This window comes from Polypterus senegalus, chromosome 17 (assembly GCF_016835505.1).
Source record: "Polypterus senegalus isolate Bchr_013 chromosome 17, ASM1683550v1, whole genome shotgun sequence".
NCBI classification, from domain to species: Eukaryota; Metazoa; Chordata; class Cladistia; order Polypteriformes; family Polypteridae; genus Polypterus; species Polypterus senegalus.
In genome coordinates this window covers 71,579,648-71,605,619 of record NC_053170.1, presented here as the reverse complement: position 1 = coordinate 71,605,619, position 25,972 = coordinate 71,579,648, and the positions used below count along the sequence as shown (strand labels likewise).

Below are 25,972 nucleotides of genomic sequence, written 5' to 3'. Positions count from 1 at the left end.
ATTTTTGCCAGAGAGAAGCCGCCAGTGGAATTACTGCATGATTATTTCACCAATCAAACATAGCAACAATAATCACAAGACTCCGTATCACCATTCAGATGTAGCAACAATAATCACAAGACTCCGTTTCACCAATCAGACGTAGCAACAATAATCACATGGCTCCGTTTCACAAATCAGACGTAGCCATGAAGTAACATGACCACACACAAACTGTGGTGGCACAGCGGCACAAACTCCTCACATACAGCGGACAGGGAAAGAAAGAATACATGAAAAATGAGAGCCAACTCCTGCTGAAGCTTAACCATCACTTCACTGAGTAAAGAACAAGCATGTTTTAACCAAACATGCACAGACACAGACAGTCAAGGTAAAGTGAGACGTCTTGTACGTGCACAAGCTGCCTTGCTCTAATGTTATTTTCTATCAGTTGTGCTATTTGGAGCACAACTGAATATGCAGTATTATACTGTCAGTGTACAGTATATCTTGTCACTGTAAGTAGTTTGCGCTGTTCAGACATACCTACTGTAGGTACTGGCTTCAAAAGCTTTGTTGTGAAAAACTGATTTGGAACTTTGTGTTATTTGTGCATCTTTATTTTGTAAAGGTGTTATTTATTCTTACTCATTTTTTATTTTATTATTTGGAAATAACAGAATTTGCACATTATTTTATATTTATTACAACATTTCCAAAAAATAAATAATTTATTATGATCAAACAGTTACTCAGTACCTGAGTAGTCTTTTCACCAAATACTTTTTTACTCTTACTTGAGTAATTTTTTGGATGACTACTTTTTACTTCTACTTGAGTAATATTATTTTGAAGTAACACTACTCTTACTTGAGTACAATTTGTGGCTACTCTACCCACATCTGTAGGTTACTGAACAACACATTTATTATTTAAGAAGCAATATTCCTTTATTTTTGCTAGGTTATACACATATGTGATAAAATAGATGTTGCTGCATTGTATTAAAACAATATGTATGAACTCTGATGTGGAGATAGATATGTTTGATAAAATATGGTGAATCTAGAAGAAGTGCAGTGCTGAGAAAAAGTTTCTTTAAGCAATTCATGCTTGGGCACATTATGAAGTCACTATGTAAACATCATTCCAATAAAAAGTTTTACTGAAATTTTCCACATTATATTAATGTTCTGTATGCATGGTTAAGTAATCTCTAAAAAAGCCAGCACTTCAAATATATCTGTACATGCTAATTACGTAAAGATAAAATAGATGTTGAATTGAGTAGGGGCATTGCTACTGAAGTCGAACGGAATCAGAACATCATTGCTAATACACAGCCCTAACAAATACATCCTGGTTCTCGTAGATTACACTACACAATATACCAAGACTATTGCTTTGTATTCCTTTGCTTTGCATTGTAGGTGTCTTTTTGAAAGTTGGTCTCTGAAAAAAAGTTCTTACGTACCAGTGTACAGATTTCACCTCAGATATGTTTAAAGAGGTTGCCAAATTGTTTCAAATTGAGCATCTGAAAACCTTATTATATAATCCTCAAACTGTCAAGCAAATGATACGTAAAGTGGTCAGTGAGGACAGAAGAAGCTGGGATCGGCTCTTCCTAATTATTATTTTTGCATATTGGGAAGAACCTCAAGCCTTTAAAAGGGTTCTCATTGTTTAAGCTATTATACGCGGCATAACCCTGCAGTCATTTGGGTATACTAAAGGGAAAATGGGAGTTTCAGGCACTCCCATCCACTAACATCAAATTTCAAATCATTAGCACACTAGGAAGGCACCATATAAAATTTTGGAAAGGAAAGATCTGGTTGTTTATTTGGTTAAACAACCAAATTGTCGACCAGCCAAGAAAATCTATCATGTAAACTTGTTAAAGCTCTTTAAGGATAGGAACCCTCAATCATGGCTTTTAAAACTAGAATTACCAAAGCTTCCGAAAAAACTTGTAAACCTGGCCCACCTTAAATCCATTTGCACCTTTCTGTCAGCGTCTTTTGTCTTGTAAATGTGTCGATAATCCCAAGCAGCAAGCAGCCTACAATCCCATCCTCCCACTGCCACAGAAAGTTCAAAAACATCTCCCAACTCAAGCCTTGTTTATCAGGAAGTCTGGTATGTAGAGCTGTATAGGCTAAAAATATATTGTCATTTGGAACACATGCATTTCATGTGTGTTCTGTGTCTACAAAGATCTATGTAAGTGTAGGATGACAGGAAATGCAAGAAATGTTGAACACATAACTAAAAGAGAAACATTTTTCATGTTTTAGTACTAACGACAAAATTTTGACATGAAGTGTATAATGTGTGAAGACTGAAGTCCAAACATCAAAGCACTTTCACAAAAGGTACAAATATAACACAACAAGTGTGCTTTTATTCAAGACTATAACCGAAGAAAAAGAAATTAGATTAGTGTGGCTTGTTGTCAAGACTTCTTTGGTAATACACTGGTAAGAACTGCTGACTCCTGTTCAAAAGGTCGCCGGTTCGAGCCTTCAGGCGTCCCAAAATAAACATTTTGAGTAGTGAGCTGCTTTTATCATTACTATTATACAATAAAAACATACATTTGATTTGAATCTGTAACAGTTGGTGTAAATTTATGGTATTTGTAAAGGTAAGCATTTCTTTTTTAATCAGTTTTATTTTCTCAATGGTGTTCATGCTTGCCCCAAACACTGCTGTTTTCAAAAAAAGACGTGCTATAGCAGAGGTGAACTCAGATGAAGATGAGGGTTCTACATCGGAGAAAGAGAACAGAAGCCCTCTCCGCAAGAAACATCCACTCACATATAAGAATAATGCAGCTGCACCAGGTGTAAAGGCGAAAGATGGCACCGTTTGGATGCAAGACGAGGTACGGTGTCATCCTGTCAGTCAGTCTGCCCCACAACTGTACAACCACTACATCCCTGACTCACTGCTGGTGTGTCAGAGAAAGAGCATGGCTTACACTGTCTACCACACTACTTGGTAACTTATTCCAAGTGTCTAAGAAAAACTTCCTAATGAACTGTGTCCCCGTGTTCTTGATGAGCTCATTTTAAAATACAAGTCTCGATCCACTGTACTAATTCCCTTCATAATTTTAAACACTTCAATCATGTCACCTCTTAATCTTCTTTTGCTTAAACTGTAAAGGCTCAGCTCTTTTAATCTTTCCTCATAATTCAACCCCTGTAGACCTGGAATCAGCCTAGTCGCTCTTCTCTGGACCTTTTCTAGTGCTGCTATGTCCTTTTGTAGCCTGGAGACCAAAACTGCACACAGTACTCAAGATGAGGCCTCACCAGTGCATTATAAAGGTTGAGCATAACCTCCTTGGACTTGTACTCCACAGATCGTGCTATATAACCTAACATTCTGTTAGCCTTCTTAATGGCTTCTGAACACTGTTTGGAAGTTGATAGCTTGAGTCCACTATGACTCCTAAATCCTTCTCATAAGGTGTACTCTCGATTTTTCGCCCATTGTGTATTCAAACCTAATATTTTTACTTCCTATGTGTAATACTTTACATTTACTGACATTAAATTTCATCTGCCACAAATCTGCCCAAGCCTGTATGCTATCCAAGTCCTTCTGTAATGATATAACGGATTCCAAATTATCTGCTAATCCACCTATCTTGGTATCATCTGTCTTAACATCGCCAGTTCTGATGAGGTTCCTCGCACCATCACCCTCTGCTTCCTGTGTCTGAGCCAATTCTGCACCCATCTAAAAACATCACCCTGAATTCCCACTTCTTTTAACTTGATGCCCAACCTCTCATGTGGCACCTTATCAAATGCTTTCTGAAAGTCCAGATAAATAATATCATAAGCTCCACTTTGATCGTATCCTTTTGTTGCCTCCTCATAGAATTCCAACATGTTAGTAAAACACGACCTCCCCTTCTGAACCCATGCTGACTGTTCAGAATAACTCCTGTCCTTGTCATGTGTTGCTCAATCTTATCCTTAATAATTCCTTCCATTAATTTTCCTGTGATGCTTGTTAAGCTTACTGGCCTATAGTTGCTTGGATCTGCCCTGTCACCCTTTTTATATAATGGGATGATATTTGCCATTTTCCAGTCCTTTGGAATCTCTCCAGTGCACAGTGACTTCCTAAAAATATGTGTCAAGGGTTTATATATGTACTCACTAGCCTCCTTAAGAACACGAGGATAAATATTATCTGGGCCTGGTGATTTGTTTGATTTCATCTTATTTAATCTGAGCAGCACTTCTCCCTCTACAATTTCCAAATCCCTCAGTACCTCCTTAGTAGTTGTGTTTACCTCTGGCAGGTCACTACATCCTCTTTGAATTTGGATCGCAGAACTGCTAAATAACCCCGCTCTGGCCAAGAGCCTATCCACCCTAATTGGCTGAAAGTACTCACTGCTGGTGTGTCAGAGAAAGTTCAGCGACCCTGAGCTCGATCTGTTAAGCTTAACAGCTCCGTTTTGTTTTCATTCTCTCCTTCACTACTACCTCCAAGGACTGGAAAGTGTGTCCCATAACAGAGCCTGCCTTTTTAATTAATTAATTCAGTGGGCGTCTCTCACAGTGGTGTTACCTGCCCAGCTCACCACAGCACAGAAAGTTGCACTGGCAATCACAGTTGTAGAATATGTAAAGAATGTCACTACCCACATTAAACTTTTGCAGTCTCCTAAGAAAAAAAGAGTCAGCTCTGTCCTTTGTTATATAATTCCTCTATGTTAAGAGATCAATCCAGCCTATCATTGATACGGAACCCCAAAGTACTTGCACATCAACTCTCTGAACAGTGATCGGCGTAGGGGCGGTTTGGTGCAGGGAAATTCAGTATCTAGTTCTTTGGTTTTGCTAATGTTAAATTGCAGACGATTCTTTGTGCACCAAGAAACAGTTCTTCACCTGACTCCTACCCTGTGTCTCATTTCCACTGTCAATACACCCCATCAGTGCACAATCTTCAGAAAATTTCTGCAAGTAATAAGGCTTGTGACTTATTCAGTCACTCTGGGTTGGTATATATTGACAACATTTTAATTTTATTTCTGACTTGGAAGTCGCATATTCAGCATTTGAGGAATGCTTTGTCATGACCTACAGCACATGAGTTAATCGCAAAACTGAAAAAGTGTAAATTTCAAAAGTCATCTGTTTTGTTAATCGAATATCATATTAGTTTCAGAGGTAAAGAATGCACCCTGGCAGAGTATCTTCTATTTTAGATTGGAAACCACCTGACAGTTTGAAACAAGTACAGAGATTTGTGGGTTTTGCCAGTAAGAATTTCGGTTTGCTAATGGCTCCCTGGTGTGCCACTAGAGATTTTGGGCCTGATGAAAGGACATCATATTGGCCTCCCCATCCTAACCAAACTAATCCTGCAAAAAGGGCTGTGTCACCAAAATTCAATCAAAACCTTTCACAACTTTACCTATGCAGTCCGATACAGGTCTATTTGAGTCCCATAATTACTAGGGCTGTCAAATTAGTAAAAAATAAGGTTTCAATATTCAAATTAGTAATACGCAAAATTTCACATATATTCTAACTTCCATCCATACATTATCCTAACTAGAGGGTCACGGGTGTCTGCTGGAGCCAATCCCAGCCAACACAGGACAGAAGGCAGGAAACAAACCCCGGGCAGGACGCCAGCCCACTGCAGGGTGAGCACACACACACCAGGGACAATTTAGAATTGCCAATGCACCTAACCTGCATGTCTTTGGACTGTGGGAGGAAACCCACACAGACATGGGGAGAACATGCAAACTCCACGCAGGGAGGACCCGGGAAGCAAACCCAGGTCTCCAAACTGCGAGGCAGCACCGCTACCCATGGCGCCACCGAGCCTCCCTATATTCTAACTTAGGTTAACAATTCTAGATGTTATTTGTTTGTATGCCCTTTTTTATGTCATTATTACATTAATTCTTTCAGGGCAGATGTCTACTTTTGTCAACAGGAGGAGTTCAGGGTGGCAATCAGCTGCAAACGGTGATAAAACCAACTGTTACGTTTTAGTTCAACTCTCTTTGCTAGAAGGAAAGTTAGTTTTGTTAGTTTGACTGAGGTTCCCAGCACCTGCATAAGTAGTGAAGAGCAAACAATGGCAAAACTGTCATTGACATCTGGTGAGAGATCAAAGCAAACGCACAAAGCAAAATACTCCATGGATGACGTTTTGCATATTATCGTTGAATTGGATTTGTTGATGCAAGTGATCTGGAAATCGAGATCAAAAATGAAAGTGAGGTACTGGCATTAGCTGATTGGGCCCCATCTGATCAATCCCCAGCTAATTGTAGTGCTGAACAGGTTTGTACTGATGCCCGTATGGCAATGTTCACCTGGGAAGACCATCGCTTCCATTGACAAGTGGTACAAACCAGATTCCTTTGTACTGCAACCAAGACTGCTGCTACTGGCCCTGCCACACGAAGACAGCCTGGCTTTCAAAATGTCCACTTTAATCTTGCAGTTTATTATATCATTAAAGTAGACCGTCATAAACGTCATCTTAAAACCGATCCAGTTGTTAATCGCTACGTGCTTCTGGGGCTTCCTCCTGAACTGACAGCAGCGGTAAGCAGCAATCGCCACACACAACACATTAAATATTTGATAATCTGGCTCTCTGCACATTTAGAATACTTAGATTTATACTTGATATCACTTACATGGAGTATTTTGATTCTTATTCCACTGTCAGACATATTGGTCCTGTTGTCTACCATCTAGTTTTGACAGCTCATTTTCACATGCATATCTCCTTTAACATTTCTCATTTTAAGATTAGAGATTTGTGAAGATTACATGGGTACCAACAAGTGACATCCATTCCCCATGCCTTTTGGCTCTCTGTTATCAGCTGGATGGCTGTATCCAGAGTTAATGCCTTGGGTGAAGGGGGTTTGTGCAGTATTTAGCCACTTTTATACAAGTGTGTTTGTGTCCAGTTTAATGGTTTTTGTAAGAAAGGATTTCATTTCTGATCACGGTGTTTACATTTAACCAAGGTTTTAAGTTTTCCTGCTCTCAAATTTTAAATAAATTCACATGAAAAGGCAATAGTTTTGTTCTTGGGCAAGGGTTTAAACAGCTTCCTTCCCTTGCTTGGTATTGTCTGTTTAGATATCTAGCCAGAAACACAACACCTACAGTATATCCATCTCTTTGAATGCTCTACACATACCCAGTTAATTTTGTAACGGGAATTTTCTTCAATGCTTGGTAGTTCAAATCTGTGCCCTGTGGACTTATATATCTGCAAATATGCAGTGCCAGTTGTAATTAACTGTTGGTGAGCTGTAGTTCAACTAGTATCTGTAGAGTTCAAGGTGAACAATTCTTGATTTAGAGTTTGTCATCTGTTTAGCCTTAAATGAAACTCCTGACAAATGAGGTCACCCACAAAGTTACTGAGGCCTTATCTTTCAAACATCTACCAATTCATTTTCTAACCTGTTAATCTAGTTCAGGGTCACAGGGGTTGGTGCCTATCCTGGCAGCATTAAGTGCACTCATAAACATTGTACCAATTAAGAGTTGCCATTTAATCTGACACGTACATCTTTGGGATGTGACATCAATCATAATTTTAGGTAATAAGCACATTCCAACATTTTGTGCATAACATTATCAAGAATAATAATTGTTTAATTAACTTAGGAACACCTGTGTGGAAGCACCTGATTTCAATATAACAAAACAGTACGCATTCTTCAGTGATGCAAGTGTTCCTATACCGTCTGGTGATTTCTTGGTTTTTACAATCTGTTTTGATTTACTGATATGTCAAAGCAAAAATTAGCATTTTTTTTACAATGACCTGACTCACACAGTAGCACATGGAACTCTAATAAGACTTTAACAAAGGGAGAACTGCTCTTTTCTGAAATGAACCAGCAAATATTATATTTATAATTATATCACACCCTTCCTCCAAATTAGTCACAACAGCAGCCCATCTCTTTCCTTAATAACAAAATTTTCTTTAACTTTTTCAGGGCTATTTTTTTTTTTTTTTTTTCATTTTCTCTCAGGTCTGAATATTTTTCCCCAAAAGCTCAGTTTTATAAAAACGCATAAAAAAGGAAGCTCTTAATCCATGTAACATTAATCATTAGCTTTCTAAGATTGACTGTAACACAGCTTACATACTTACTATATACCTGTTTGTCTAACCTTTCTGGAAAAGGAAACAGCTACCTGCCTTTCACTATTGATTCCCAGATCACTTCCATCAAAATCAGAGTTTGATCAGTCAGTCAGATTCAGCAATAATATGCAAAAAGCAAAAAAAAAAGATAGTATTTTGCTTTGCACATTCGCTTTGCTCTTTTGCCCGATGTCAATGCCAGTCTAGACGTTGTTAACTCTATGCTCTTCACACACACAGGGATTTGATGTCAGCTCAATGAGTCTAACAGTCCTCCTGGCAAAGAGGGTCTCCCCATAACGTGATGGTGTGCTTTGTCAATGTCCATAGCTGTTTATTACCCTCTACCCCTGGATATTAACTAAAGTCAACATCAGACCTCGACCCCTGCTGTCGACAAAAGTCGACATTAGCCCTAAAAGAGTTAAAGAACAGAGTGGTTTACAAATGTATTTTCAGGCTATTGTCTCTAATAAATTGCAAATAGTATAAAAAGTCATATACAACAGGTACATAAACCCTAAATAATTAAGTAGAAATGTAAAATATTCAGATAATAATGAAAACTCTCTCCATCCAGCTCTACAACATTACAGTTCTAATGTTGCCACCAAACTGAAAAAGACAGTACATAAAATTAAAAAAACATAGAAAAAGTGAGTGCCAATCCCTTCAATAAACAGTAATAACAATCAGCAGTGATGTTCAGCTGAGTGTTTGGGGAAGCGTTTGGAAAAGGTACTTGGTACTTGTACTTGTTATTTGTATTGAAACTAGCATCAGCAAGGCAAGGCAGTAATCAACAAATAGTTATAAGTAACAGATACAATGATTCCTTAGTGGGAAAAATAGACAGCAGCTGACTTCCAAACGGTTCTCCGTGGTACATAGGGAGGCAACTACTGTTAAGGTGCGGATCAGGCAAAAGCAGCTGTAGGAGCAGACAAGACAGTAAGAATTAGCGAACAATGGATATCCAGTAAGAAAGTTTTTTTAGACTGAACAGTATTTAGCATTCAGGAACGCACATCAGTTAAGAGGATGACAACATAAGGGTTCACTAATACGAAGGAGTACAGTGACATCTTAAGTAAGCAAAAAGAAGGGCACAAAGTTAAGGGGAACAGACAGAGAAAAGTAAAGCTAATGTCATACAGTAGAAAGACAAATAGCAGGCTGGAGAGATGGAGAGTACTATAGGAGCTTAAGGGGTCAAATGGTGTAAAATAACTGTAGCAGTACCTTAATCTAACTTTTTGCCTTATTTTTTTTAGTTTTACCATTTAAGTTAAATCATTTAATTTTAATTAACAAAAAGTTAAGGAGTTTTAGTAATCCCAAGTCAAATTTTAATAATGAGGCCAGTGCAATAAAAATCCTGTTTGATGTTGGACTTTTTAGAGGATGGCTTAGAAGAGTCAGTGATCCAGGACCTCGAGCCCATGGTCGCTGAACTGGAGGGAAGAGTTGGCTGGCCTGCATAGTAGGAGAGATTTGGCCCAGGTGTACTTTAGAAAGATAGTGTACACCTCTAAGGTGATGTGGGAGAAGACTCCAGACCAGACAGGTAGAGATAGGTGGATCACAGTCACAAGGCGCAAGGTAAAGGTTGCACACAATCCTTGGGCATGAACCCCAGAACTGTAACTTTCAAACTGTTTTCAAGTCCTTGCAGAGCCAGAAGGTGTCTTGGAAGATTCTGAGGTGGCAGGCAAGCACAAGTAGCTCCAATGGGCTCAAAACCAGTTCAGAAAAAGACACTGAGGTAATGAGAGCTGGGGGCTCAATCATTAAGGGGGGTTGAAACTCATGTTTGCTCCAGTGAAAGAGAGTCTCACGTAGTGAGTTGCATTCCAGGGGCACAGGTAGTAGACCTCCCTGGAAGGGTTCATAGGCTCTTACCCAGATCGGTGGTGAATCCAGTTGTCATTGTCCATGTTGGAACAACTGATATAAATAAGGGTAGTCTGTCAGTTTTGTATTCCAAATTTAAAGAGTTAGGTGCCAGGCTGAGAAGCAGAACTGACAAAGCAGTCTTCTTCGAAGTTCAACCTGTGCCATGTGCCAGTTAAGGTAAGAATGGGGAGATCAGAAGGCTTAACACATGGCTCACATCTTGGTCTAGGGTAGAATGTTATAGGTTTATGGCACTATGGGACTCCATTTGGAGCAGATGAAAACAGTACTTATTAAAATTACTAACAACCTCTTTATGGCAGCTGATTCTGGTTTAATCACTATTCCCATCCTTATTGATCTGAGTGCAGCCTTTGACACTATTTGCCACACTACTTTTCTTAATAGATTATCTTCAATTGGCATTACCCAACCACCACTAGATTGGTTCAGATCCTACCTCTCAGGCCACACTCAATTCACCTCTATCTCAGTACAAAACTTACTTTACTTACTTGCTAATTGATTGTATAGCAGAAGTAAAATTCTGGCTTTCTTCAAATTTTCTTAAATTAAATAGTGACAAAACTGAGGTTCTCCTCATTGGTACAAAATCAACATTATCCAAAACTGATAATTTTTTCTTTGTTATTGATTATTCCTCTGTTTCCCCTTTCCCACAGGTTGAGTCTCGGTGTCATTCTTGACAGTACTTTATTTTTTTAATCCCAGATCAATAACATCTCCCGGTCTGCATATTTCCACTTGTGTAACATTAATCGTATTCATCCCTCCCTCACTCCCCACACCACTGCTATCTTTCTTCATAGCCTTGTCACTTCTCTTCTGGATTATTGCATTCGCACAAATCTCTTTATAAGTTTCAACTGGTCCGGAATTCAGCTGCCCGCATCATTACTAGAACCCTCACTGGCTTCCAGTTAAGTTCCGCATTCAATTCAAAATTCTTTTGTTAACTTTTAAAGCTATCCACAACCTTGCCCCTCCATATCTGCCCGACCTCCTCCATGATGCCATTCCCTCCCGCACCCTTAGATCCTCTTCCTCCATCCACTTGACTGTCCCCTTTGTCTGTCCATGGGGAGCAGAGCATTCAGTTGCTCTGTTCCCCAACTCTGAAACTCGCTACCATCTGAGCTTAGAAATATTGAATCATTCTCACTTTTCAAATCTAAACTTAAAACTCATTTGTTTAAAACTGCTTTTTCTCTTTGATTACAATTGCTCTGTCTGAATTTAATTTTTGTATTTTTGTTTTGTTTATAATCTGTGTTGTATCTATTGTTCGGTGTCCTTGAGTGTTTAGAAAGGCGCCTACGAATAAATATAATGTATTATTATTATAACCTGTTCCCCCACGACAGGTCACATGTTTACTAGAGGCACCAATGTATTGGGGAGGCATACGAGAAGGTTAGCCGAGGGTTGTTTAAACTAGGGTATGGAGAGGGGAGGTGGGCCTCGGAGTTTAAGACATGCCAGGTTTAGAACTGTATCTGAAGAACAAACAATAGTGTAAAAATAAAAATGCATAGTAATGTAAATTGTAACCCAAGATTTAAATGCAAGAGTAAAATGAGTAACACATTAAAAATAGCTTGCTTTAATGCTAGAAGTATAAAAAACAAAACAAATGAGTTGGAGTTGTATGTAGCGGAGCACTATTATGATATTACAGAAACAACAGAAACCTGGCTAAATAAGATGGGGATGAGTATAATATAGAGGGAAAAATATTTTTAGGATAGACAAAACAGAAAAGGAGGTATGAGGTGTTCATTTCAAACAGACTTTAAATGCAACTCCTTCAATTGGTCAATGATCCTATAGGGTAAAGTGACCATAATATAATACATTTCTCAGTGTTTTGGAGAGCTTGTTATGTTTTAGCTTGTTAGGGAAAATTTTGAGCAGATGCAGGAAAGCGTAAGGAGGATAAGCTATTAAGTGTGGAGACAGTCAAGGAGCAGTGGAAAAATGTTTTACACATAATGCAGGACAGGTACATACCTAAATTTGGAATTAGCAGATTTAAAAAAAAAAACAAAACTCAGCAGTGAGTTAATAAAGAGCTGAAAAAGTAGCTGAAAAGGAAAAAACAGCTGTATAAGGTTTATAAGATGAACTAGCAAAACACCCGTTCTTCGCAGCAGAGAAGTAGTGTGTTAAAGAAGTTATGAAAAAGAAAAGTAAACATTTTAAAAATAACGTAACATGATTGTCAATGTAATTGTTTTGTGACTGTTATGAGTGCTGCTGTCATCAAGGATTCCCTGTTTGTCAACCGTTGTAAAGATAACAGGTTACATTCATCGAAGTGTTCACTACCCAAATCGGTACTCGTGAATCTAAGATGTTTAACAGGCATTCCCGGTATTAAGTTGTGGATTTGCCTGCGAATATTTACCGGCAGTGTGTCTATGAACTTAATTTAAACTTAAGCTTTACACCTTACTTTCCTATTGATATGTCTACAAAGGCTTGTTCAGCTTCAGAGGGTTGTTCCTTTCTTACTGCATCAATAAACTGCTCGTCTTCCTCTTTATCTGAGACATCACACACTGCATGCACGGGTTTACCTTTCCCAGTCCTGCAAACTTTAGTGAAGTGGTTCAATTTACCACATTTTTTACACTGTCTTTCTTTAGCTGGACATTGACTTTTTCCATCGTGTGCTTTATTTCCACAGTACCTGCACTTATGAATATGCTTGTATGCGTCACATGCTTCATATTCTTTTGCTGCCTTCTCAATTGTGTAATGCGTTTTTTGCTCAGCGCTCTTTGGAGCTCTTGCTTTTTGTGTGCGTACTGTGTTCACAGTCAGTTCACTTGAGCCGCTCTGAGTACATGCATCGAAGGTTCTCAGCTGTGGTTGTGCTATCTCGTGCAATCTTGCGATATCCACGGCTTTATTTAATGTTAGCTCAGACCCAGCACTTAAAAGTTTCTGTCGCACTTTCGCTGAGTGTGTGCCAAACACTATTCTATCCCTGAACATCTCATCTTCGTTTGCACTGTCCTCGTTTAGCTGGACATTGACTTTTTCCACCGTGTGCTTTGTTTCCACAGTAGCTGCACTTATGAATATGCTTGTATGCGTCACACGCTTCATCTTCTTTTGCTGCCTTCTCAATTGTGTAATGCGTTTTTTGTTCAGTGCTCTTTGGCGCTCTTGCTTGTTGTCTGCACTGCGTTCACAGTCAGTTCACGTGAGCGCTCGGAGTACATGCATCGAAGGTTTGCTATCTCGTGCGATCTTGCAATGTCCACGGCTTTATTTATTGTTAGCTCAGACCCAGCACTTAAAAGTTTCTCTCGCACTTTTGCTGAGTTTGTGCCAAACACTATTCTATCCCTGACCATCTCATCTTCAGATCCTCTGGTCTTTAAGCGGAAGCAGAGAGCAGATCAGCGAAGGAAGCGAGCGGATCAGCGAGCAGAGAGCGGAAGCAGAGAGCGGATCAGCGCGAAGCAGAGCAGCGGCGTCTCCCACAGGCACGTAGCCCTTGAAAGCACCGAGCAAGTTCACCTGAGGTAAAGCAGCTGACCAGTAGAAATAACCGGCAGTGAGAAATTAAAGTCGATCGCTCAGCGGGTGGTGGAAACTTAAAGCGGCGGTGATTCAGCTGAACACGGAAAGCGCCGAAGCACCTATAAAACGGCAAAGATGACTTCAACATTTAATGTAAGTTCTATCTGCTCTCTGCCCATCGAGGGCACGTTTATATGTTGTGTGTCCTGCAGTATGTACAGCTCAGGTTTTCCGGCCGACAGTGCAGATAGCTTCACCTGCCAAAAATGTTTAGTTAATTTAGAGTTGGTCGGGAAAATACGCGAATTGGAGGACCGCGTTAGGCAAACCGAAAATTGGATCGACTCGGTTTGTTTAGACAATTCGGCTACTTCTGATTCGGCTTCAGTCTCTCCAGGTCCCACTGTAGTCAGTGCGAGGCGAAATCAGCAGCACCAATTCAGCCACAGGGCGAGTGGGTAACAGTAAGACGGGGGTCTAAGAATCCAAAATTTAGTCCCCCAGCACCCAGGTCACCAATTGGACCCAGAACAGGTTCTCAGCTCTCGCGCCTGTGGAAACTGAGAATAATAAAGTGCTCATAATTGGCGATTCCATAGTGCGGAATGTTAGAATTCCAAACTATGTTAAACCAGCAGTTAATGTTAAGTGCCTTGCAGGGGCCAAGATTTCTGGCATAAAGGCCGCATTGGACCGTGTTGCCGACGATGAAGTATCTACCTTATTGCTGCATGTCGGCACTAATGATATTTATTTACAGCAATCTGAGGTATTAAAGCGAACTTCATCTCTATGCACCAAAGCTAAAACAAAATGTCGGAATTTAATTGTATCTGGTCCCTTACCAAGATTATATAGAGGGATGTGATTTATAGCAGATTGCATTCCTTTCACTGCTGGCTAGAAACCTGGTGTGCAAATAAAAGCATAGCATTTGTGAACAATTGGGATGATTTTTGGGAAAGGCCTGGATTTTTCAGAAGAGATGGTCTTCATCCTAACTGGAGGGATCTTATGTATTATCCCAAAATATGGCAGCAAAACTGCCTGGTTGACTGATTAGAGCACCATCCAGGCCGCAGTCATGTGATCTTAAATCACAGGCTGTTGTTTATCCCACCTGTTATTTTCCTGAAGCTGTTACCCATAATCCCTGTTGTGGGGCATCCAGTAAATTTAGTCTTGATACAAACCATAAATTAATTTATAACCAAAAAATAAGGTGTATAATTAGACCAAGGGATAAAACCAGACACTCCACCAGGGGCATCTGTAATAGAAATTTAATTCAAATTAAAACAAAAATATATCAGCAGTTCAGAAAGAACCATGCAGTTTTAAATGCTGTTTATTGAACATTCGCTCTCTTGGCACTAAAGCTGTTTTGGTAAATGATATATATTAAGTACAAAATCTGATCTGTGTCTTCTTACTGAAACCTGGCTTAGTAAATGTGACGCTGTTCCCTAGCTGAGGCGTCACCAGATGGATACTCGTTCCTTCATAAGTCTAGAGATTCTGGTCGAGGAGGAGGCCTTGGAATAATTCATTGTAACAAAATGCAAATCACTCCTAAAAATTTAGGCAACTTTACATCCTTTGAGGCATTCATTTTAAATATTAAAACAGATTCCAACACAATTATAGTGCTAGTCTACAGACCACCAGGGCCATATTCATTGTTCATGACTGAATTTAGCAACCTTCTGTCTGATTTGGCTATAAATTATGATCACGTAGTTCTGATGGGGATTTTAATGTACACATTGATGTGGAAACTGACACTTTTAGCAAATGTTTTACTTATTTGTTAAATTCAGTAGGATTTTGTCAGATTGTCAAAGGTCCAACTCATAATCATAACCATACATTAGATTTAATTATAACTTACAAAGTTGAAATTCAAAATTTAAATATTACTCCATTAAATGTAGTTATTTCCGATCACTTCTTAATTACATTTGATTTAGTTCTGCCCATGCCAGCACTCACAGATTAAAACAAAGACAGTGCGACATCTAGATTGTAATTCTGCTTCAAAATTTATAGATACCTTGAGTAAGTCGAGTGTAATTGTGGAAAACCATTTAGATCAGTTAACATCAAATGTAAACGTGGAAAACAATTTAGATCAGCTAATATCACATTATAATGTGACCTTGAGAGATGCTCTGGACACAGTGGCTCCCCTAAAACAAAAGTGATCAAAGCACATAGAAACTCTCCCTGGTTTAATGAAAATACTCGAGCTCTTAAATTAGAGTGTCGAAAACTGGAGCAGATGGAGAACAACAAAGCTACATGTCTTTCAAATTGCATGGACAGAGAGTGTTAAAAATATAAAAAGCCCTCTTTAAAGCTCGCTCAGAATACTATTCTACATTAATAGATAGCAATAATAAAAATCCTAGGGTACTTTTAGAGCAGTGGCTAAATTAACAAATGGGAATTCAGATCAACAGTGCAAAATACCAACAGATATTAGCAGTACAGACTTTATGAACTTCTTCAATGAGAAAATTAAAAATATAAGATCCCAGATCTCAGCATCACAGTACAAACCAAATACTAGCTTAGCAGACCCTGCACATTGCATTCAGCACTTTAATAATTTTAATCCTGTAACTCACCAGGAAGTCTTAACTTTAATTACTAAAATGAAGCCCACTACTTGTTCCCTAGATCCAGTGCCAACAAAACTAGTAAAAGTGCAATGGATGTTCTTGCAGCCTATTCTAACCGTTATCAATAGTTCATTACTGCATGGCACATACCTGATGCACTAAAAGTGTCAGTCATTAAACCTTTACTTAAAAAGTCAGACCTAGACCCACACATACTAAATAACTATAGGCCTATTTCAAATTTACCATTTCTCTCTAAAATACTAGAAAAGTAGTCGCCAGTCAGCTTCAGTCACACCTTACGCATTACAATTTATTTGAGAAATTCCAGTCTGGCTTTCGCACTGGTCATAGTACAGAAACGCACTAACACGGGTTGTAAATGACATTCTGATATCCTCTGATGAAGGAAATTCCACTGTAATTATGTTGTTGGACTTAAGTGCAGCATTTGACACCATTGACCATTCTATTTTACTGCACAGGCTAGAAAGCGATGTTGGGCTTACAGGCCCGTGCTCGCTTGGTTCAGTTCTTATTTATCAAATCGATTCCAGTATGTACAGAAATGTGCTGACAGTACTCCATCATTATACACAGAAGTTCAATATGGTGTCCGCAGGGCTCAGTACTGGGACCTTTACTGTTTTCACTTTACATGCTTCCACTGGGATCTCTCATTAGGAAACATAATGTTAATTTTCACTGTATGCAGATGACACCCAGTTATACCTTTCATTTAAATCAAATGAAGTTTCTCCGATGTTGTCTTTAATTAGTTGTGTTAGTGAATTAAAGGAATGGATGAATGAGAACTACTTGTCTTTAAATACAGATAAAACAGAGATGTTAATTGTTGGAGGGAATGACGCTGATCACAGCAATATTTTGTCGTCATTTAACTCAGTTGGAATCCCAATTAATTTTACTGAATCAGCCCACAATCTAGGAGTTATCTTTGACTCTAGCATGTCATTTAAAGCATATTACAAAGTCGTCCAAAACATGTTTTTCCATCTTAAAAATGTTAGGAAATTAAGGCTTTCTAAATAAACAGGATTGTGAGAAATTAATTCATGCATTTATCTCTAGTAGGATTGACTACTGCAATGCGGTGTTCACTGGCTGGTCAAACTGTTCTCTATACAGCCTCCAGTTAATCCAAAATGCGCTGCAAGAATTATTACAAGAACAAGAAAATATGAACACATAACCCCAGTTCTTAAATCTTTACACTGGCTCCCAGTTAAGTTTAGGGCAGATTTCAAAATCCTCCTTTTAACATATAAAGCATTAAATGGCCAAGGTCCGCTTACTTGTCTGAACTTATCATGACTTACAAACCTGAGCACATTAAGATCTCAAGATGCCGGTCTGCTTAGGATTCCAAGGATTAATAAAATAACAGTGGGAGGTCGAGCTTTTAGTTACAGGGCCCCTAAACTGTGGAATGGTCTTCCTGCTTCCATAAGAGATGCCCCTTCAGTCTCAGCCTTTAAATCCCGGCTGAAGACTCACTACTTCAGTTTAGCATATCCTGACTAGAGCTGCTGATTAACTGTACATACTGCATCTCTGTTGTTAGTCATTAGCACTAAACATAAGTAACATGATAATTATATTTGAATACTAACCCTCACCTATTCTGTTTCTTTCTCGGTACCCAAATGTGGCATTGGTGCCACGGCCCACCTGCCAAGTTGTTTGCCTGCCTATGGTAAAGTCATCCCTGATGGAGGATCACAGGAATCATGGGAAAGAGGGTCCTTTCATCGAGCAACGTTTCAGCCGTGGCATGGCCAAATGGGGAGGCAGCTAGATGGATGAGGTCTCCAGGACTCTAAAAATATCCAAACCTAATTATGTCATATCATCTACTGTTAAACCGTACTTCTAAAATTTTTATTATTATGCTGTCTTAAGGAATTGTTCTGTTCTGTGTATTGTATTGTATTGACCCCTACTTTTGACACCCACTGCAGCCCAACCTACCTGGAAAGGGGTCTCTCTTTGAACTGCCTTTCCCAGGTTTCTTCCATTTTCCCTACAAGGTTTTTTGGGAGTTTTTCCTTGTCTTTTCAGAGAGTCAAGGCTGGGGGGCTGTCAAGAGGCAGGGCCTGTTAAAGCCCATTGCGGCACTTCCTGTGTGATTTTGGGCTATACAAAAATAAACTGTATTGTATTGTATTGTATCTTCGTTTGCATAAGCACAGTCCTTCACCAGCAATTTTAACTCTGTTACAAAGTGATCAAAAGTCTTGTTTATACCTTGCGTCTTCTCACTAAACTTGTATCTCGCGAAAATCGTATTCGTCTTAGGCATGACGAACGCTTCGTATCGGCAGCGTGTTTATTGGTTTGCTGGTGACAGACGGCCTTATATGGGCAGGGACTCAATTACGTGGGAGGCGTGGGTAAGGGGGACGCAATATAGGCAGGCAGCCAACTACGTGGGAGGCGTGGTGATGAGTGACGCAACTCCGCCTCACACGGCGACCGAGCTGCAGGCTATGGCCATATATATGTACGTAAGCAGGATTCAGTTATGACCGTTACGTGTAGAATTTCGAAATGAAACCTGCTTAACTGTTGTAAATAAGCTGTAAGGAATAAGCCTGCCAAATTTCAGCCTTCTACCTATGGGAAGTTGGAGAATTATTGATGAGTCAGTGAGTCAGTCAGTGAGGGCTTTGCCTTTTATTAGTATAGATAACTCGAATGTGAGTCATAAGGGTGCATGAGAAAATGAGGGCAACCATTAACAAGGATATAAGGGAGGTTAAAAGCAGTGGCGACTGCTCTAAGACTACTAGGGAAGCTCCGCTTCCTCTGCTATGTCAGAAAATAAATGCTCATTTATGTCATATTTATATTGGTTTTAATAAAAGTGCACTAGAACGCGTTCAACTTCATGACTAGCTTGTTCAGAATCAGGTATTTATTGTAGATTGTTTAACATGATTTTCTTGTCATACATTTCCATGCAGCACTGCACGTTAAACCCTCCTGAAGCCCAGCTTCAGTGGAGCTCTATGGGCAAGCACAGAGGAGCTTTCTTCACTGCAGAAAAGCTGGACGGTAATTGGATAAATGCACCAAAATCATCACTTCCAGGGAAGCTCAGCTTCTCTGGGAGTGAATGGAGCAGTGGGCGGGCCAAGACGCTGGGCTGCTGCATGATGATTGGAGGAGCTGTTTAAAGGGCAGAACCCCTTTTTTGATTGACAGCATGTCTTAAGTATACATCAGCACTACAGAGATTTGAGCTCAGTCCCATGCGGATTTGCAGGTGAAGTCGTATGACAAACTGCTGCACTCTGTATTGTTTGCTGGTGATATAAACCATTTTTGTTTGTACAAATCATTCTTTAAATAATAAAAAAAAAACATATTATAGCGTTCTTGACTTTGCTCCTTGTTTCAGCATTGTAAAGTTAGTTTGTTCATATAATTAAGGTAGCTCATGGAAGGGGAAACTAGCCAGCTAGCAAGCTGTGCATAATGGCAGACGGTGCTAATATTGTTGACCTGCTTTTGGCAAAACCATTTAGTAGTCTTCCTTACGAGGAGAGACTCAGAATTAAACGGCAGGGCATACCAACGCCCAAGATTGATCTGGTGCAAAAATCAGGAAAAAATAACAGGTCTTTTCAGCTCTCCTGGTATGGCAAGGTGAACTGGCTGACTGGAAGTGCCGTGACAAAGAAAATGTACTGTTGGCCATGCCTCTTGACAAAACCTTCTCAGGAAATGGAATGTGTTTGGTCAAAAGTGGGTTTTGGGGATCTGGGTAACTTTGACAGGGCATGCAAAAGGCATGAAAAGTGCAAAGAACATGTGAGTTCATGTGCAAGGTTAAGTTGTCTGGGCAGGGTCAGGGTTAGGGTTGAACATGCAATCAATGAAGGTCTTCGCATTCAGGTGGCAAAACATAATGAAACAGTAAAAAAAAACAGGGCCTTCCTAAACCGTCTAATTGATGTGACTTCCTTGCTTGGCCGTCAGGAGCTGGCATTCAGGAGGCATGATGAGAGTAGGGGGAAATAAGGGGAATTACAGGGAATTTACAGAAACATTAGCTAAATATGACTCTGTCATGGCCACACAATTTCAGTCATCAGCTGTGTTTTCTGGTATGTCCCACTCAATCCAAAATGACTTGATCTCTGCTCTCGCAGCCACTGTTTCTGATCATATAAAAGGTGAAATTCAGACTGCTCTTGTTTTTGCATGGCAGGTGGATGAAGCAACTGACATATCTTGCCATGCCCAACTGTCTGTCATTGTTAGATATGTGGATAGTGCAGGTAAAATTCAAGAGTGCTTCATTGGATTTTTGGATGTGTCAGGGGGTCGAGATGCTCAGTCTGTGTTTGAAGTTTTAAACGAGAACATGCAGGGCTACAGTTTTAGAGAAAAACTTGTGGCACAAACCTACGATGGGGCTGCTGTCTTTGCTTCATCTCTCAATGGCCTACAGGCCAAAGTTAAAGTAATAGCCCCTAGTACAGTGTTTGTGCATTGCTATGCACACAGACTGAACCTGGTGTTGTCCCAGGGTGCTAAATGCTTGCCTGAGTCAAGAATATTTTTTGCATCTCTCTCTGGGTTCACCACATTTTTTTCAAAGTCCACAAAAAGGATGTCTTTTCTTGAGTCTGCAGGGTCTTCAAGATTGCCCAGAAACGCTCCTACTCGATGGAATTTCACATCACGGATAGTGAGCACTGTGGCAAACAATTATGATGGCCTCCTGCATACTTTTGACAAGATTACCCAGGATGAGAGCATGGATGATGACACATTAGATGCTGCCAAAGGCTTCATAATGAAACTGGAGGATTCTGAGTTTGTGTTCAATGTTGTCTTTGATATTGTCCAGCAAAGGGCTATGGAGGTTCTTTACTGCAAAAAAAAAGAATTGGGTCTCTCCTTGCTTTTGTCAAGGAGAAGAGGTCAGAGGAGGCTTATCAAGCAGTTTATGCAAAAGCAGCAAATCTCACATCAGACACTCAAGATGAACCTATTAGAAAGCGCCGTCTGTCACAATTACAGGATCCCCAGGACTGCTACAGAAATTTGTACATGGCCATCCTAGACAATCTCATGAAGCAGATTTCTCAGCATTTTTCAAATTTGGAAAACATGATCTTCTTAAAATTAGTCAATCCAGGGAAATTTGATGAAATGAGACAAGTGTTTCCAGAGGAGGCTTTTGAAAGTATGCTGAAAAGTTATGGCCATTTCTTTGACTCAGGGAGACTGAGATCTGAACTTCAAGTACTATATTCAGATCATGACTTACAGGGGAGCAGGGGTAAGCTGTGTGATTTCTTGGTGTTTTTTAAAGACATGGAGTTGGAAAGTGCAATGCCTCAGCTGTCGTTAGTGGCAACAATTGGCGCTACATCAGTAGGTGTAGAAAGGAGCTTCTCCTGTTTAAAACGGGTCAAGTCATACACCCGCAACACGATGGGCCAAGATCGTTTGAGCAACCTTGCTCTCCTGGCCATTGAGAGGAAACTGGTTAAGTCCCTGGAAAAGACGGCCAATTGGTACGACAGGGTCACAGACCATTTTCTGCAAAAGGAACAAAGAATTCCGTTGAATTCCGCAGAATTTACGTACAAATAACATAATGAATTTTATGATGAAGGCCTAATATGAGCTTCCACTGTTTCAAAAGCTAGCAGCCTCCACTGGTTAAAAGGCACTTAGAGAAGAATATAGCGGGTAAGGCGAAAGATGACCCAAATAGATTCTTTCAGTATTTTTGTAGTAAAAGAACGTTCAAGGAGGAGGTGAAGTACATCAGGAATAGTATAGGAGAATTAAAAAATACAGAGTGAAACAGCAGATGCTCAAAACTCGCTTTTTATTGAGGTCTTCACATATGAGGAAGTAGATAACCTCTCATAAAAGGGACTGCTAAGGAGGTTGAGTGATTTGGAATTTGTAGAGGGAGAAGTACTGCCTAGATTAAATTCGCTGAAATCAAACAAATCACCAGGACCCCAATATATGTACCTTCAAGCAGGTTATCGAGTATATATATAAACCCTTGACACATTTTTAGGATGTCAGTGTGCACTGGGGAAATTCCAAAATACTAAAAAATAGCAAACCAGGCAGATCCAAGCAACTACAGGCCAGTAAGCCTAACCTGCATCACATGTAAATTAATGGAAGAAATTATTAAGGAAAAAATTGAGCAACATATGGCAAGAACAGGAGTTGAACTGAACAGTCAACATGGGATAAGAAGAGGGAGGTCATTTTTTATCAACATGCTGTAATTCTATGAGGAAGCAACAAAAGAATATGATCAAACTGAAGCATATGATATGATTTATCTTGACTCTCCAGTAAGCATTTCATAAGGTGCCACATAAGAGGTTGATCATAAAACAAAAAAAGATGTGGGAGTTCACGGTGTTGTTTGTAGATAGGTGCAAAATTGGCTCAGACACTGGAAGAAGAGGCTTATGGTGCAAGGAACCCAATTGGCTGACATTAAGACTGGTGTTCCACATGGGTCACTGCTAGGGTCACTGCTATATTTAATATATACATATATGATTTGGATAGAGATATAAATATTTGCAGATTATACCAACCTAGGTGATAATTTAGAATCTTTTGAATCATTACAGAGGGACTTGGACTGCATACAGACTTTGGCAGATTTGTACCAAATTAAATTTAATGTAAGTAAATATTAAGTATTACATGTAGGAAGTAAAAATGTTACATTTGATTACAAAACAGGAGGCCTTAATTACATCTTTTGAGAATGATTTTGGAGTCATAGGGACTCAACACTATCAACTGCAAGACAGTGTTCAGAAGCCTTTAAGAAGGCTAACAGAATATTAGATTATACAGCACAATATGTAGAGTAAAAGTCCAAGAAGGTCATGCTCAAGCTTTATAATGCACTGGCAAGGTCTCATCTGGAGATTGTGTACATTTTTGGTCTCCAGGCTTCAAAAAAGGGCATAGCAGTACTGGAAGTAGTCCAGAGGAAAACGATTAGGTTGATTCCAAGTCAAAAGATGATTCCAAGATTTCAGGGTATGAATTATGAATCATGAGGAAAGATTAAAAGAATTGAGCCTTTTGAGTTTAACAGGAGATAAAATTGAAATGTTTAAATTTATTAAAACAATTAGCACAGTTGACTGTGACTGTTATTTTAAAATGAGTTCATCAAACACATGATGACACATGTGGAAAATTGCTATGGGTAAATTTTGCACAAATATTAGGAATTTTTATTTACACAGAGACCTATAGACAAATGGAAGAAGCTACCAAGCAGTGTGGTAGACAGTAGGACTTTAGGGACTTTCAAAACTAGACTTGATGTTATTTGAGAAGAATTGATGTGCTTTGCTGGGATGAATGGTCTCTTCTTGTCAAATGTTCTAATGCCAAACTTCCAGAAACTTAAGAATGACTTACCGCTAATATTTTGATGATCAATGCCTACATTTGGAAATTTCCATTCTTCTATTTGTAGAGTGGGACACAAGATGTCTGTAAAACAAAAGATATGTTATTAGACATAAAATGTTTCCATTGCAATGTTCTCTTACTACAGCTGTAATTCAAATGTCAAGCATGAAACCTAAGCTGCTGCTTTTTAGTTTTGGCTTTCCACTTTCTAAATTAAAAAGCTTAATTCAGGAGCTGACACTTTTCATTACTTTAAATTTTTGAATAAAATCACTTTTTGACGTGATGGAACACTACACATAAACCATCCAGATATACTATACTTTGAAGCCCTAAAAAGCACCATAATGTCAGCACTTTTTTTGGACTAAGTAAAGCAAAGGTTAAAAGCAATAGCAGGACCACTAAAAGGTAGCTGGGGAGAAATACAGAAAATTTGAATCAGGATCCAAAATGGACTTTTAGAGTACTTTAGTAGTAAATTGACAATCAAGAAAAATTAATACTATATTAGGAATGGTAAGGGTGGCGGCACGGTGGAGCAGTGGTAGTGCTGCGGCCTCACAGCTAGGAGACCTGGGTTTGCTTCCTGCGTGGAGTTTATATGTTCTCCTCGTGTCTGCGTGGGTTTCCTCCGGGTGCTCCATTTCCTCCCACAGTTCAAAGACATGCAGGTTAGGTGGCTTGGCGATCCTAAATTGTCCCTAGTGTGTGCTTGGTGTGTGGGTGTGTGTGTGTGTGCCCTGCGGTGGGCTGATGCCCTGCCCGGGGTTTGTTTCCTGCCTTGTGCCCTGTGTTGGCTGGGATTGGCTCCAGCAGACCCCTGTGACCCTGTAGTTAGGATTAGGGAATCCATTTCCAGGCTCCCAGACGTTTCCCATTCCCAAATTCCCAGGAATGAAACTGCTGGAATTTCTGGCAGAACAGGAACGGCCAAGCTCGCATATATAGCGTGTAAAAGTATAAAAATCGATCAAGAAATAACAGAGTTATAGTTGAAAATAATTAATTGGCACGGTTTTTTGGCCCATGGTGTCGTGTGTTGCTCATTAATTCAGTCAACAACAGACCAGCAGCAGTCAGTCTCCCGGCTCCCACTAAGACTGAGCAATGTGGACTGGGAGATGTCTGCAGCTCACAAATGGCTGGACGGGGCAGAGTTCATTGATGTCTGTGCTCTTGACAGCTTTGAACAGCAACTTGAAATTGCAATGCGTCAATCTGTTGCATCCGCATTATCTGTGCCAAGAAACTTGCCATCACAGAATGATGACAAGAAACTGGATGCATCAGTAAAAGCTGAATTGGTGGTGTTTCAGAGCAATAGCGAGCGCGGGCATTGTTTAGAACAAGTGTATCAGTATCTGATGACTGTGACGCCTACTTCAGTGGAGGCAGAGCGTGCTTTCTCAATGGCTGGCGTACTCTGCACAAAGGTGCATTCTTGTCTGGACGGCCGTACACTTGACACGTGCTTTCTACGCTCTTATTACCGCAACTAACTAGATACATGTACTTATATGACAGCATGAACTGCTTGTAGTTAAGGTTAGTCTTTTATTAGTGTCAACATAAAAAAAGTGCGCTCATTCTAAAACCGTTCACATGTGAGATGCCTGTGCACTGTGTCATTCCCGGGATCCCAGGATGTAGTTTAAAAAAGGCAGAAAACATTTACTGACTACTTATACAAAAGTTTGTTGCATCTGTTTTGCATCATTGCACAATGAAGAAATCCCTACGAACTGGAAGTTAGCAAAAGTCTCATTACATAATAATTAAAAATAATTATGTGAATTTTCCCTTGGGATTAATAAAGTATCTATCTATCTATCTATCTATCTATCTATCTATCTATCTATCTATCTATCTATCTATCTATCTATCTATCTATAAAAAAGTCTGATCCTCGTAAGTATAGGCCAGTAATCTTAGCATGGATGCTTCATGGGTAAATTAATGAAAGTAATTACTGTATGAAAAAGATCAAGCACCACATAACAAGAACAGATGTATTAGGGAAGAAAATTGGTACTGTACCCATTGCATGTCTGCAATTCCTTCACAAAGCACAATAATACATAGTAAAAGCATGAGTAAAAACTAGAGACAGAATACGGCTTACAATGGTGATGCTATAGTACCACAGCAACTCATGCTGAAAAAAGGGCATGTCTATAAATATGTTTCTGTTTGTGCTGATGAATTTTGGCATGCAAGTGCAGGAATCATACTTATAATTTAAAAAAAAACACACACATACCGGCAAGTGTTAC

At 39.5% G+C, this 25,972-nt stretch overlaps 1 protein-coding gene across 5 annotated transcripts in view; it reads right to left on the bottom strand.

Moving 5' to 3' along the window:
- The window catches only part of col16a1 (collagen, type XVI, alpha 1), a 350,415-nt gene that overhangs the window by 260,280 nt on the left and 64,163 nt on the right, over positions 1-25,972 (bottom strand). For all 5 annotated transcript variants that reach the window (XM_039740383.1, XM_039740384.1, XM_039740386.1 and 2 more), the window contains exon 3: positions 23,703-23,777. In XM_039740383.1, coding sequence (XP_039596317.1) covers positions 23,703-23,777 — 75 coding nt within the window. The remainder of the gene's footprint in view (positions 1-23,702; positions 23,778-25,972) is intronic.